At 28.3% G+C, this 17,399-nt stretch overlaps 1 protein-coding gene across 1 annotated transcript in view; it reads right to left on the bottom strand.

Annotated features, from left to right (window-relative positions):
* Positions 1–17,399, bottom strand: part of LOC111628436 (mucin-5AC-like) — a 242,134-nt gene that overhangs the window by 166,513 nt on the left and 58,222 nt on the right. The window contains exon 3 of the mRNA XM_023372220.1: positions 1,213–1,317. Coding sequence (XP_023227988.1) covers positions 1,213–1,317 — 105 coding nt within the window. The remainder of the gene's footprint in view (positions 1–1,212; positions 1,318–17,399) is intronic.

Here is a 17,399-nt window from a genome sequence, read left to right as displayed (position 1 = left end):
ATTGTTTACTATTATTAAGAAAATTTAGAAAATATAATGTAACCGTTTTAAAAATATATAATGATCGATAGTTTCTGCACATGTACAGCATTCTGAAATTGTACTGTTCTTCACTCTTATAATCTATTACCCAGATAGATAATTATGATTTTAGCTGTATTTTGATGTTCCTAGTGTATCACATTACTGAATACCTGAAATAATGTAACCATTTAGCATCTTAAATTCCAATGCTAAATTATAGACAGAACTGATAAGAAGATTTAAAAATGTCATTTGGGCATACTCAAATTCTAATACTATTTAAAAAGAGACTGTTTGCAGAAAAATTGAAGGTTTAGATTGACATTGGATGAGATATAGTAAATTATCAAATAAACATCAATATTTTAATGAAATATTTATATATAAAATATAAGTTTTTATATGTTAAAATCTTAATGAAGTAAGAACTGATCTGCTGATTGAATCTTAAAATAAAATTTCATACAACAATTAGATATTAATATGTAAAATATATTTTACGGCTTATATTTTAATTCATTATTGACAATACTTTCATTTAAAACAGACAAAAACCAGTAATGATTATAATACAGAACAATTAGAGTATTATCAATTTATTTGTATTGCAAAATAATTTTTGATTTATTTTAATTTTTTGCAAATTGTAAGGTATTTCTAGACTGTAAAAATCATGGAAGTTAACAAAACTTGGCATCATTACAATAATAATGATAAACAACTTCTGGTTACCAAACAGATTATTTATTCAGAAATGCTTTTGATTATGTCTTTGGTCTTTTTACATTATATAATTATGTATGTATAATAATATTAAATAAAATAAAAAGTATTTATTTTTATTTTATTTTATTTCTTTATTTTTTATTTTATTGCTTCTAACTTAAATCTTTATTTTTTAAAATTTAAAACAATTCTATTCCACTTATTCTGTAAAGTGAAGATAATCAGGATTGAAAACATTTCTGATTAAATAATCTATTTGTTAGCCAAAATTTTAACAGCAGTTTATCATTATAACTTTAAAATCAGAAATTTATGTAGTTATTAATAGATAAAAATTATTAAAATAATTCTGATCTGAAAGTTTTGTTATAACTATATATTAAATTCTGAATTTATGTTGAATAAAACATTATTAAAATATTTAAATAAAATGGATTCATTTAAACTATTTTAAGTACATACCAATATGATTCTTTAATGCTTGTGGTTTAACAACATAACCACACAATTCACAGACTACTAAATAAAATTCATCCCAGGCAGGACAAAATCCAAACAAGGGCATATCTGTAAATATTGCAAATATTTATAAGTTAATTATATTTTCTTTAAAATTTTTTAAATAAATAAATAACTTACTATAAGCACTAAAATAAAAGTATAATAAAAAAAAACTATTTATTAAAATTCAATAATAAATTATTCATTTATATATAAAATATATTTTAAACACTTAAATTCAATCACTATAATGAAAAGAAGGGGGAAAAATCACAAAATGATTTATTTAATTATTTTCATTACCATGTGATTTATGTTTACAAAAAAAATATAAAAGTACCAAGTATATTTGTATTTTTGTACATTTATAAGAGAATTATATAATATTAAATACATGTTAACAATCACTGAATATCTATTGATATTTTGATAAATTTTTAATTTATCTAAAATATTAAATAATGAATAAATAAATCTTAATTGTTGATATTTAAGCATTTATACATTTAATAAATATATCTGTCTTAAATTTTTAACTCATTTAAAATATTGAAATTTTAATGAATATAATTTTTTGTTTATCTATTGTATCTATTATCAAATCAAAAAAAAAACTTTATTAGCAAAAAGGTATTATCCCTGTTGCGGGGATTGTACAAATTTAATTTATAAACCATCCTTGATAATAACATTAAATAATATTGTAACATTCAGAAGTTTTTTTATACAATAGATTTCATATTAGTTAATTATTAACATAATTAATAATTAATAACAATAGTTAGATAATCATAACATTACAGTAGAGCGGCATTTATCCGAATCAATTGTGGACTGGGGTAGTTTGGATAACTTATTTTTCGGATAACGAATCATGTACGAAAAAATATATTAATTTATCCCATGTTGAAATTTTTCTCCATTGCGTGTTGCTTCGCGTTGAATTTTCATCGATGTTGAGCCTAACGAAGACTATTGTATCGTTAAAAATTATTTTTTTTATTTTGTACAAACAAAATAAATTTATTGAAAAATATAAAAACAATAAAAAATTATACTTCAGATGTTAATTTAGTATCAAAAATGTAAAATATTTGAGCAGCCCGAGAAATAGCCGAAGATTGCAGCGCCACAGCACTAGCAAAAATGTAAATTGCCGACTGGAATGCTTTCGGATAACAGACGTGTTGGATAACCAGCTTTCGGATAGACAATGCTCTACTGTATATCCAAACAACAATAGTCAAGTTTTACAACAATATCATAAGTTAACTCTGCTGATTTAATTTTCTAACATTTCTGTCGCTTTGATGAAGTATTTATATAAATTGTAGAGATCTTTTTTTATTCAAATTATTTAGAATATTTCTATAATCTTGGTGAGTATTATCATGTAACATTCGTGAGACATTGAGAGAGTCACATATATTTGAAAGTCTTTGACATTTCTGAAGTAAATGGTCAATTGAAGATTCTCCTGATTTACACCATGGGCAGTAATTATTTGATAAGTTTATATATATATTATTAATATACAGCAAGAATTTGTTTAGTCATAATTGTGATATTAGTCTTTTCACGTTGAAGTTGATTGTTTTTATCATATAAGGTTATATAGATGGGATTTAAAAAATTTTTAAGTACCATGAATGATAAGTATTATGATTTAAACTGGCTTGATCAGCATTTATTGACTGAGAGATGGCTGAATCTATTAATGTGGTATATACAAATTTCCAATCCCGGATACTATCTTTGAATAATAATTCTGATACACCAAAAGAATTTAGTATTTTATTTAACTTAGTTTGCCAAAGTTGTATTGATGTTGGTTTTTTTGCTGCTTTTAATTATTTCATTATGTAGAAAGCTGATATTACTGTCACTTTTAATAGAATTTAATGATTCGTTTTATAAAGAATGGGAACGTGCAGATACAGTTGGTTTCGTTACGAATTGCGTAGCCTGGAACAGTTCTTTCTAAATGAAATAGTCTGCGGATGAAATAAATATGGAAAGATTCCAGTTTATACAAGTAGTCAAGTCCCCAGATTGGAGATGCGTAGTATATGATTGAATTAATAATTTTATTATAGAGCTTCATATAGACAGTTAAGTTGGAAATTTTTAATTTAGAATATAAATAAAACAGATTATCTATGGCAAGTTTTACCTTGTTGTCTAACTATGAGAGATGTGATTTAAATGTATGGTTCCAGTCAAAAACAACACCCAAATAATTAATTTCATTTACTGTCTGCAGTGGATTATTATCTAGATATAGCAGAGTTTCTTTTTTGGAGATTCTACTATTGTTACAGAATATAAGAACTTTAGTTTTGGCAGAGTTTATAGTTAAGTGAATTAATTTAAGATAAGAATTTAACTGATTAATTTTTCTTTGTATTTAAACTTTTGTCGGAGCAAAGACAGCAAGGTCATCCACAAATAACACATAGTGGAAAACTCTGTCACTAATCTCTATCCCATCTGAATGATCTTGAAACATTTGATCGATTTCAAGTAAATAGAAGTTGAATAAGTAAGGTGACGGGTCACCCTGAAGTATTCCTCGTGTTAATGTTAATGATGGAGAAACAGATTTTCCCTCTTTAATAGTTGCGTTATAAGTTAAAAATAGCTTAAATATTGTAGTAGCAAATTTGTTTCCTGATCCTTTAGCTTTTAACTTATGTACTAATAGCAGAATATAAATCAGAATCAAAGGCTTTTTGAATATCTATAAAAGCTACATAAATCTTTCTATGTTTTTTACTCAGTTGAAGTTGTATTATGGATGATAACAGGAAAATAGCAGATTCTGTTCCTTTATTTTTGAAAAAGGCATATTGAAAGTTTGCTTCAAGATCCATTATCTTCATCCAGTGCTGAAATTTTGTAGCTAGTAGTGATGTAAAACTTTTCTTAAAGTTGAAATTAATGCAATCGGCCTATAATTATTTGGAGAAAGTTTATCATCTTTTTTGTATATCATTGTGAGTATTAATGATTTCCAGGAGTAAGGATAAGTGGTTGTTTCATACATAGAATCTATCTATTATTAATCTAATTAAACTGGAATATTTACAATAAATAATACAACTTTAATTTTTCAGCATTTGTTTTAAATTAGTACTTTCAATTCTTTTAAGCAATTATCATCAGCAAACAATATAAATTATACAAATTTAACATATTACTTCCATCAAACAGACAAACTGTTTGATTTGTTTAATTTATACTATTTGCTAAACCTAAATGTAAAAAGGATTGAAAATAATAGTATTAAATATAGAATGATGGAAAATAATAATCAATAAAAGTAATTTTTAATTATTTTATTAAAGCATACTTAACATCTATAAACATTAATAATTAGATGTTATTGACTATTACACTAAAATTTGAAATATGTGAGATTACATATATAAGTACAGTATACTATATTGAATGTTTTAATAATTTAACTAATAAATTTATTAATTAAATCAACTTTTATTATAAGTAGATATATTATCATATAGATAAATGCAGTGATTAAATTATATATTAACTGATGATCAATAAATGTTTGAAACTGATGATTAAATTCAGTTTCAAACATTTCTCTCTTCAATTAGTTAGATGTAATTGTTATGAAATTAAGTATAAATAAATATTAAGCACCTATAGTAACAAATAAAATTTTAAAATAAAAATGCTTATCTACTCATATATTAAAAAATTCATTTTATTCATGTGAGAAATCAATTGACTAAATTTCAAATATATAAATACCAAACACTTTATTATCAGCATAAATTTTAATGTTAACAAGTACTTTCAATTTAATTTAGATCATCTTTACGTTTTCTAACGTTAGAATAGAATACAATTTTTGTTTTCAAAACAAAAAATCATATTTTATTCAAAAATTTGCAAACCTGAAGGTAGTCTAAATTAGAGCATAAAGTTATACTATTTATATATTCATTTTATTATTTTAATAATTTGGCTAGTAAACTTATGAATTTAATAATATTTGATCTATTTCTTGTTGAGCATTCAATACTATAATTAGTATATTTTAAATAATATTTATTTTGAAAAATTATAAAGAAATTTTTAAGTATTCTAAATAATGTATAGCATATATTATAGCAAATATACAGTATAATTAAAAGAATGGCCAGTGGCCAATTAGTGGCCACAGTTCCTTGTGTCTTTGTCATCTCTTAAGTATCACTTTTTCTCTCTCATCTCAACTAAACAGTTTTGATTTTAAAAGCTCAAAAACAGCAAAATATATTCACATTAGCAAAATGTACTGTAAATAATACTTATAGCAGGAATGTGAGAAATCTCTTTTTAACATAAAACATTGGATTTACTCTTAAATGCTATATAACACCTAAAATATGCATTACATCAAAATTGTCACATATCTACTTTTTGAAATAATTGATTCAATTATTATAGGGGTGAGAGTAGGCCTGTGAAGGTACTGGCAATTTTTTTAGTGAAGATTAATAGTGTTGTTCTGGTGTGTACGAAAATCATAAAGAAGCAAATTATGATTCATTTGAAGTACTGGATATTTACTAATAGGTTAAGTTTGATTTTAATTATGTGCTTACTAATTATTGCAGGTATTGAAATAAATCCAGGCCTGTTACCTGTTCACTGCAGCAAGTAAATCAAGTGGAAATGCAAAAAAGCATGCACAGAAAGAGATCTTCAAAGAAGTGGATGAGGAAAACCAGCTGGTGGATAAACTGAGTGAGGAATATTATCAAACTGAAGATGATTCTTGTAAGGACAGACCAGGAACAACAAGAAATATGAAAATACAAGATTATTTTGAGCCATTAAGGGAAATAGAAAAACAGGAAGCAGAAGAGTCCTAATACACACTTAAAGCAATTTATGAGTTAATACAGGAAAAATTTTTGCAGCTAAATATAGAATTGCAAGCTATTAAGTCTGAAGTTAACTCACTGAAAGAAGAAAAAGGGTTTAAAGGAGAATTAAATAAAATTATCTATAAGATAGAAGAACTGGACGAAATATTCAGAAACAGCAGGTTGTTGAAAGATATGTTAGAATTTGAAATAGATAGACTGGTAAATGAGAGAACAAATAAGAATATTATAGTTATAAATTATCCATTTAAATCAACTGACTATATCAAGGAGATTAATCATTTTATTAACTCAGATTTGGGAATAGTAAACAATTCCATGGAAAGCCTAGTTAGACTAACTAATAGTGAAGTAAATCCTATTGTAAAAATTAAACTTAATTCCGTATATGTAAGAAATTCAATTCTCAGAGAATTCTGGAAAACAAAAGTTAAATTTAATAGTGAGGAGAGGAGGAAAAATAGTTTTCATATCAGATTTATGCAAAAGGTTGAGATTAAGAAGAAAAAACCTACAAACTGTAACTAAACAGGAAAAATTAATGGAAATAAAATTATAGTAAGAGACAATTATTACATAAAGGACAAGATAATATATACATACAATGTCAATTGGAAAGTATTGATAATTCATTTAGATCATTTTTTAGGACTAGTTTGACAAAGACTTTAGAAATCTCAATAAATGATGAAGAAGACTTAATAAGCAATCTGAATGTTAAAAATAAAAAAATAGAAAAGATAGAAATAGACAATAATCACATTTGGAATACAGAAAACCTGATTGTTAATGATAACTTAGTTGAGCCACCTGCCTTTGTAAGAACAAATAGAGAAGAAGATAATTTATTTATAGGCTTTTGGAATGTTCGGGGATATCTTTATATAATTTTCCCGATGAATGATCGGGAAAATTATATAAAGATACTTTAAATGAATATATAAAGTCTCACTCAATAACTGGGTTCACAGAAACATGAATAACTAATATGAATAAAGTAGATAAAGAGTATCTAAAAAGAAAATATATGGTATTAATCAGCAAAGCACAGAGAATAAGAAGATTTGGTCGACCTTCCGGAGGACTATTATTGTTAATTGAAAGAAATCTTGGTGAGTTATTACAATTTCATATAACTGAAAAATATATCTTTACTGTAATAGAATTGGAACAGAGACTCAAAGCATCTTGGAGAGAGCCATGACTAGGTGTTATACTAATATACGTTTCTCCATCAATAGATAAAAAGGCGACCTTTCAAGAAATCCAAAAAGTCATTTATCAGTGGTCAAATTTTACAAATTTGTGGATTATAGGAGGTGATTTCAACACCCGAATAGGAAAGAAGTTAAATACAAAGTACAAAGGAAGAAAAGTTAGCATCAATAACAAGAGATTATCTAAAGACAAAATAGTCTACTCTGATGAGAAAATCTTATTGTCTAGTAAATCATCTATAATGATATTTAGAAATGGGTCTAGACTTCCCAAGAAATATAGGACCTTTTATTTTAACAACGAAGAACTTAAGGTGGTACAAGAAATTAAGTTCTTAAGAATTACTTTGACACCAACTCTTTCTTTTGTAAAACAGTATAAAGAATAGCATGGTTAAAGCTAACAATTTAATTAATAACATGGTGAGGCTATTTTCTGTGATTAAACTGAAGAACACATTTATGTTCATTTTAAGCTGTTCAATTCTATTTTAGTGAATACTATAAGTTACTCCTCACTGATATGGAATCTTACAAATTATCTGAAATTCGACATAATTCAAAATAAATTTATACGTAAAATATTTACGCTAGAGTATAACTTACCTGGAAGCACACTCAGACTGGAATTGAATAGATTTAAATAATGTGCATTATTTATAAAAAGATGTATTAAATTATTTTTCAAGATTAGAGATGGTGGAAATCTATCGGCTATTTTACTGAGACAATTATATCATAAATCAAGGGTGAATGTGCAGTGTAGAAATTGGGTAGGTCAATTATCTAAAGTTCTTAATAGTTATGGTTTTTCTATAAGATTTTTTCTATAAGACCGTTTATGGAAATACCAAAGATAAGTGAAGAGTTAAGTGCTCAACTGATTCAAAATGTATTACAAATCTCTTTGGCTCAAGATATTGAAGATATACATAAGAGGAAAATGCCGAAGTGGTATGGCACAATCTTGGATTATCCATATAATAATAGTTACATGTTAACAAACTTACCTTTTAATATTAAAAAATTCTTTATTCAACTTAGACTTAAGAAAGAGGTGATAATTATTAATAACAAATTTTATGAATATTCTAATTGTGACTGTCCAAGATGTAATGGCAAATTCTCAAAATTTCATATTTTGCAAGTGTAAAGAGGCCAGAGAATTAAGACAATGTTATGATCTTCACTCTTTAGGTAACTGCACTATGGAAAATTCTATGTATGGTTTTTTCATACAGCAAAGATTGTAACAATTTATAAATTATATAATTATGATAAAAAATTTGTTGTAACTGTGTGAGTGAAAAACAAAGCAAACTAACTGATCTAATAATAATTAAAAAATAATGAAATTATGTAAATAGTTAAAGATGTTGAAATTGTTGTGTTTTATGTTAAAACTAATGGAGATTTACCGTGATTAAATATTAAATTATAACACCCTGTTGTAACAGGAAAAAGCCTAATACAAATAAAGTTTTGATTGATTGATTCAATTATTATATAACTGTACTGGCTAATTTCTGCCTTATCAGAGAAACTCAATGTTTATAGGCCTTAGAAGTACAGTACATCCAAATTAAGTCAACCAGCATTACCACTTGGCAAAGCATATTGGCTTTTAATTGAAGTCTTGAAAATTCATGACAAGGAAGATGTTCAAGTAGCCTCTGTTGCTTTACTAGTATATTTAATTATTATTCAGTGTCGTGGATCTCAAAAGCATAGATTTTTTTTTTGGGTTCATCCAAGTTAGTCTTCAGAGTTGAAAGAGATATAGAGAATGTGATTTTATGAAGGACTCGATACTGGATTATGTAGACAAATTAATAGGCACCACAATACAGTGATGGACAGCATGCCGATTGTTTAATAGAAGAAACTTTTAACATATACGCATTAAATTACAAATAAATGTCGCTAAATCAACAAGCGCTTTCGACGATAATTATTTTCGTCTTCGTCAGGTTAAAACATTTAAAATCCTTTTTGAATACAAACAACAAATCATTCCAAGCTTATTAACATTTTGGAATGAGAGCAATGGTAGAACGTAACAAAATTTTTAAACGAAAACACGCGCGGTTATAATGCGCATGTGTTAAACGCCTCCAAATTGTGGAGCTAGATACGTTGTTTTAGATGGTTATACAAATTGATCCACAAAGGGGGCAAATCAAGTGTGGGGGTGTTGCAGGGCTTTAATATGTTGGTAAGAAGGGCTCCCCAAATATACACAAGATTTCTGTTATTGCAATCTCTTAGTATGGCCACTTCGCCCCACAACGGGGTACGTTATAGCACCACTATGTAGCATGTCAACACCACATACTTTAGCCCAGCTTTCTTTGTGCAAAACTGATGCAGTCAGCTTAAACATGGCATGCCAATTGGTATAAGCTGACAGGCACATACCCAACTATTTGGCATTGCAGATCAACATACTGTGAATGCACCTTAACAGCTCACAAATCAGCATAAATTACCACATTGCAGTATGTTCTATAAGCAAACTTAAATGTTTAACAGATAAATTTTTATAAACATATTTGTAAACAACAGTTTACTATTAATAAGATAAATACTACATTATGAATTAAAATAATTTTTATATAAAATGAATTTAATTATCATTTTATATATAAAGTATTACAAAAACTACTTAATTCAGTAAACCAAAAACTTATTTCTTTACAGAAATGTTCTCTTTCTTTTAAAAAACAGATTCAGCTCCGCATTTAAAATGTATTTCTAGTCTTTGACAGATTAAAAAATGGTTCTAAGTACCATTATTCCTTTATTTAAAGTTTCAGAGTTCAGAATTTAAATTTTTAAATTATAAATTACTATTATTAATATTAATGGTGCCAAATATGAGCTGTAAGATGCAGTGGTGTGCAGTGATATTTGATGATAAGGAAGCTGTGCCAGCCCTGGATAGAATCATTGGAAGCATTGTACGATATTTTGGTGTGTAGCATCCACGAACTAAATCGTGTGAGGTTGTTGCTCTGTAAAGTGCATGCGCATAATCTGGCTGATTTACACAATTCAAATATTTTGGCTGTGGAGGCTATCCCGTATTCAACAATATGGTGTTTCCATTGAGAATATGAATATACGAATTTATATTCGAATATACAATAGCAATCTTATTGTTGTTTTTCATGTGTATAGAAATTTGTAATAAGTTACATAATGCGGCTATAATAAAATATTAATTTTAATTCAAAGTATGTTAAAATATGAAAATAATTGCACAATATGTATATATATATTTTAGAAAATACAAAGGAAGCAACACTTCCACAGCTTCCATGGACAGCATGCCACTGGTAAGATGTAAAATAATCCCTAACTTTGGTTAAAACTTCAATCACCAATCACTACTTTGTACAGAACAAGGACAGCATGATCATATTTAAACTTGATTGCTATGCAACGATACAATACAACAGATTTTGTACATACAGACTAGAACACTCTTGGTTACTAATGTTGGTTGGTAGTCGTGTGTTTCTGTTCTCATACTTGAGCAACATCGCAAAAGGAATGCTTCTTTAGCAATCAACATTGTAGCATTTTTAAAAGATCTGGAACCCCTAATACATTATTTAATTCTAAAAATTTTTAAATTAATTCAAAAAATAAAAATCAGCTAAATTAATTAATGCACTTTAACAGCAAGTGAAATTAAAAGAACACTGGCAATAACCAAGTTGAAAACATTTCTGTTTTTACTTCGCCACTGCTAAAAGGTGCATTGAAGATGTAACTCAACTGAATTCATTAAAGACTATAAAAACAGTTATTTATTAACAAGAAATTTTAAATAATGCAAACTGAAACTGAATTTAACATTGTACCTTTGCAACTACACATTTAATTATTCAGAAAATAATTTACTGAATAAACACAACAGCATAAATATTTATAAATCATTAATTTTCAATTAATAAACATTCTTCAAGCTACTTTACGATAGATTTTGTAAACTTCCAATCTGAAACTGAAGCCTGAAATAACATCAAAAGCACTTATAAATTAAATTTTAATGGGAAGTCTAATTGTGTTTATTTCTGTAAATAGTTTTCTGAACTATTAAATTGAATGACTTTTGAAAACAATTCTAGTTGTAAACTAAGAAAATTTATTATTTTCATTACTATAAAAATATAAAGTTGAGATTATCAATTAGTTGAGGAAAAAAAATATTTAAAAAGACAATATGGTAAAGCAGAATGTATAATAGTCAAGTTCTACAGTGTCAACATGCCAAATGTTGTTATTGAAATATATAAGCTATTTTATTTAGTTCATTTGATGTTCTAAATGGATGTGTGCCAGAAGGTTCAATAAAAAAAAAAAAACTAATAAAAACACAACTTAATCAAATGTCTAAAAATACAATAATGTTGTATCTATTTAGTTCAGTTTTTTTTAATTAGTTTTTCTCATGAATCAGTCACATCATACTTTAATATTCTTACACTTTGAAAACTAATTTAAATTTTGAATTTTCTTTTCTCACTACAGTAGAGCATCGTTCATCTGAAAGCTGGTTATCCGAAACGTCTGTTATCCAAAAGCATTCCAGTCAGAAAAATTTAAATTTTTGCTAGTGCTGTGGCGCTGCAATCTTCGGCTATTTCTTGAGCTACTCAAATATTTTATGTTTTTGATACTAAATTAACATATGAAGTATAATTTTTTATTGTTTTTATACGTTTCAATATATTTATTTTGTTTGTACAAAATAAAAAATAATTTTTAACAATACAATAGTCTTCGTTAGGCTTAACATCAACGAAAATTCAACGCGAAGCGACATGCAACGGAGAAAAATTTCAACATGGGATAAATTAATATATTTTTTCGTACATGATTCCTTATCCGAAAAATAAGTTATCCAAACCACCCCAGTCCCCAATTGATTCGGATAAACGACGCTCTACTGTATTAGTGAGAAAAGAAAATTCAAAATTAATAAATAGTGCACTTCTTACTCTCTATTAGATGTTTATTAGGTAAACAATTGCCACACAATTGTTTTATGAGACAATTTTGCAACTATCTCAATAATAAAATTAGCAAATTGTTGCTAATTTTTCATAGAGTTAATTTGTCACTCTTAAAAGAAGAAAAAAAAATCCTGAAAATATTAAACTTATTTTTCATTTCTATAAACATCTTAGTAATTTAGTATAGTATTAAAAAGTAACATTAACTACAGTAGGGTCTTGCCATATGTAATCAATACATTCCAAGACTTCTTGTATAAGGCAGAAATTCACATAATAGTTAATAAAATTCACTATTTTGAGTATTTCTTCTACTAACATATCTATCACAATTTTTTAAAATATAAATGAAGCAAATAAACGTTATTAGCAATCAGCATAATAAATCATAAAAATAAGAATTTCAGAAGCACACTTCTTTTTTCAGTAAAATTAAAATTTTCTCTGAATCTAAGGTACTTTACAGCTTTTCTTTGTCTTGTCAGAGCTACTAGCATCACTATCCCTGTGTTTTGGAGCTACAGTATATTTGCAAAGTAATTAACACAAATGACAAAAAAAGCACTGCTATCACATGTACATGATTGCTAAAAGTGAGAACAAAAACAAAAACTGATGTAAGTCCCAGTGTTTAGTTAAAACAAAGAAATGAGTTTTTTACAGAATAAGAATGAGTGTGATTGAGTGAGATGCTGTGAAACTTTGTGCAACTTTACAAAATGGTGCAGATTTAGTGGGTAATTAAGTATTTTTATTTTATGTATTTTTCATTTTTTGTCACATTGCCAATAGCATAAACCTAACACTATGTGGGGCAAGTTCCTGACAATGGAGTCCTACTATACTACTAGAAATATAATTTTTTTTTAAATTTTACCCAAAATAATTGTTCTATAACTTAAGTATCTGTACTAAAACAAACCAAGTGCATATTAATTATAATATACTAAAAATAATCAATTCTTCAACAAATCAGGATTATAAAAACCATAAAATTTATAAAAAATTAAAATGCATAATAATAATAATAATAATTTGAGAGAGTTTTAAAAATGTTTCACAAAGTATTATCAATAGCTTAATATAAATAGAATAAATAGAAAACATATTATTGTTAATTATTAAACTATATATCTATGCCTCTTGTAACAGTGCTAACCCTAACAGCAATTATTATTATTATGTTGGGTTTAGTGGGTTACTCAGTTCACACCAGTGGCTGTGTACTATGCTGGACCAGAGTCATGGCATAGCAACCAAAAACAAAAATTAAATAAGTGTGTCAGTGTCTGTATTCAGAAATTTCCTAACAATGTGGCATGTATTCAATATAGTGGTCTTCTGTAATGTGATGTATGTATTTCTCTTCAATTGTAATGCTCCCAGGCTTTTGTGTAGTGTGTGTGGTATCATACCTGTACAGGAGAGAACGACAGGTACAATAAGCACGCTATCCATCCTCCACAGATGCCTCATTTCCTGGGCGAGTTCTGTGTACTTCCTAATTTTTTCAGTGCATGTGTTTTGTACATTGAGTGTTTGGAATGGCTATGTCTATAATGTATGTGATTTTATTGTGTTTGTCAATGAGTTTGATGTCTGGTCTGTTGTGGTAAATTGTTTTATCTGTGATTATGGCTCTGTCGTAGTACATTTTATGCATGTTGTTTTCCAATACTGTTTGTGGACTATACTTGTAGTATGGTTCGTGGATGTCTACCAAGTTGTGTTTCTTTGCAAGCTCTTGGTGTATTATATTTGCTACTTGATTATGTCTGTGTAAATAATCTGTCTGTGCCAAGAGCTTGCACCCAGATGTAATGTGTTGTATAGTTTCTGGCATGATGTGACATTTTCTGCATGTGTCATTTGTGAGTGTTGTATCTTTGAGTATGTGTTTTCTGTAGTTTTTAGTATTTATGACCTGATCCTGTATGGCAATCATGAATCCTTCCGTCTCCCCAAAGNTTGTGTGTGTGTGTGTGTGTGTGTGTGTGTGTGTGTGTGTGTGTGTGTGTGTGTGTGTGTGTGTGTGTGTGTGTGTGTGTGTGTGTGTGTGTGTGTGTGTGTGTGTGTGTGTGTGTGTGTGTGTGTGTGTGTGTGTGTGTGTGTGTGTGTGTGTGTGTGTGTGTGTGTGTGTGTGTGTGTGTGTGTGTGTGTGTGTGTGTGTGTGTGTGTGTGTGTGTGTGTGTGTGTGTGTGTGTGTGTGTGTGTGTGTGTGTGTGTGTGTGTGTGTGTGTGTGTGTGTGTGTGTGTGTGTGTGTGTGTGTGTGTGTGTGTGTGTGTGTGTGTGTGTGTGTGTGTGTGTGTGTGTGTGTGTGTGTGTGTGTGTGTGTGTGTGTGTGTGTGTGTGTGTGTGTGTGTGTGTGTGTGTGTGTGTGTGTGTGTGTGTGTGTGTGTGTGTGTGTGTGTGTGTGTGTGTGTGTGTGTGTGTGTGTGTGTGTGTGTGTGTGTGTGTGTGTGTGTGTGTGTGTGTGTGTGTGTGTGTGTGTGTGTGTGTGTGTGTGTGTGTGTGTGTGTGTGTGTGTGTGTGTGTGTGTGTGTGTGTGTGTGTGTGTGTGTGTGTGTGTGTGTGTGTGTGTGTGTGTGTGTGTGTGTGTGTGTGTGTGTGTGTGTGTGTGTGTGTGTGTGTGTGTGTGTGTGTGTGTGTGTGTGTGTGTGTGTGTGTGTGTGTGTGTGTGTGTGTGTGTGTGTGTCCTTCATGCACTACCACACTGTTTATCCAATTGCCATGAAACTTTGGGAAGTTGTTTAATATACTCCTGTGAAGGTTTCTGGCATTTATTCTATGATAGATGGCGCACGTTTCACATTACACGAGCATTCGAGCACTGTGTGTTCAATCGATTTCAAATTGTGAAGACTATTTCCCCCCTCCAAAAAATATCTCTATACTGTATATGCATTTATTATTTACGATATTTGTTATAATTTTTGTTTAATCACTTTATTTCAACTTTTTTTTGCTAATTACGTAATCGCTCAAACTTTGTTAAAACCTTAACTGTATCCCGAACTACAACCGAAGTTGTAGAAGGAAATTCACCTATTTTACCTATCTAGGAATCCCCCTTTTCCAAATTTTAATATCAACTCAAAATAATTTAAAAAAACAAATTACAATAAAACGGTTTATTATTCAACTATGAGAAATTTCACAACACGCCAAGGAAGAGAGGAAGGAGCAATTAAATAATCAAAATTATAAAGGATTAAAAAAAATATATAAAAATGGGAAATATCGCACTTCTAACAATCTCTGCGAGTATGTGAGCTAAATTTAAAGAAACCGTACTTCTCACATAGACAACTGTATGTGGCCAACTCACGCGTCGGAAAACCTTCTGATTTATTCGTGTACGCACCGGACGGAAAAACAAAAAATATCATGTATCCACAAAGCACTCCAATAAATAAATAAAATTGAAACGACACTTTGAAATGTTTTCCCCATGAAAATGAATAATAATAATAATAAGTTTCAATAAAAATGATAAAATGTAAACTTAATTTTATCATAATGAGTTTGCTTGAATTTCGTTTCTTCTGAGATCACAGCAATGCGCAACGGGTAAGCTAGTTATATATATAATTCACATATAAAATAAATTCTGTAAGTCAGATTTAAAATGTAAGTATAAAAATATTTCAGTTTATTGTATAACTTAATTACATTTCTTTGTTCTTTACATTCAATAAGAAATGCAAACACTATTAATTTATTAAAAGCTTTAAATGTATGCCTTAATATACATTTTGTAAACCAGCTCCACCTTTGAAATTTAGCCAAATCATCAAAAATGAACACAATAACAGTTGCCAAGTAATGATTTCACCTGACATTTGAAAAACCAGTCCAGTAATTCGTCATCTAACTTGTCAGGTTATTGACAAATGCCAACAAATTTGGAATGTTTAAAATACCCTAGTAACAGAAAAATAATAAAATCTGCTACAACAGTAGTTTCCAACTTGTGGATAAAATTTAGGGTTTCACAATAAAATTAGTTTTTGAGCTTTAATTAATAGTTTAAAATATGTATGAAGTCATTTAGATAGTTATTAAAAATTATTAATATCCCTTAGGAAAAGGGGACCTATGCACAGATTCTACATGACTCATAATTGTGAAAAATAAAATCCATTGAGTCTAATAAGGGAAGAATCAAATCACATTTTGATTCATTTCTGTGCATCTGTTGCCCAGAGAGTATCAATATTCAAATACTTGAGTATGAAATCTTTCGTAAAAATTAATTGCTACTTTGAATTATTATTATTTGCTTTTCCATGATTAATCTGCTTTTTGTACGTTCAATAAATTAGTTTCAATGTTTTTGATTTATTATTTTATTTATAATCAGTAAAATGATCAGATTTCAAAACTTTTTATCAAAGTGAAAAGGGTTCCACAATTAAAATAAATTGGGATCTAATGTGTTAAACTAATCTCTAAAATGAATTTTGCTTAATTAATATCTGTCAAAAATAAAAATATGATATATTTATCACTAGTAATAAATACTTTTAGGACCAGAGCACCTTATCTCAATCTGCTTTTGATAAAACAAAGTTTTGGAATCCAATGACAACAGGATACTCATTTTTATATTTAATATAATTTGTACATTTGTTTTGTAACAAGATGCTTATTTATATATCTTGCAAGTACTGTAATATTAAAATATAGTTCTATCTAAAGATTCAAACAGTTTTTATTATTATTGTTTTTTGAGGATCTATAACTTGATATACAGTAATACCTCGACTTACGCAAACCCGGAGTTACGCGATTTTCAAATCTCGTCGATTCCTCTTTTGTTTGAGCGCCACACAACTCTTGATTACTCACTCCCCCCACACTATTGTTCAGCTTACATGTTCGGACATGTCGCGCGGAATCGACACATAGCTACAATTTATTTTGTGTTATTTATTTCTGTGTTTGTTATATCTACGAAGACTTGAGAGACTATGTGGTGATTTCTTGTAACCGTGAATGAATT

This window comes from Centruroides sculpturatus, unplaced genomic scaffold (assembly GCF_000671375.1).
Source record: "Centruroides sculpturatus isolate CEXI.00-Female unplaced genomic scaffold, Cexi_2.0 scaffold320, whole genome shotgun sequence".
Classification (NCBI taxonomy): Eukaryota; Metazoa; Arthropoda; class Arachnida; order Scorpiones; family Buthidae; genus Centruroides; species Centruroides sculpturatus.
Note: the sequence above shows the minus strand (reverse complement) of the source record. Positions and strands in the feature narration are given on the sequence as shown.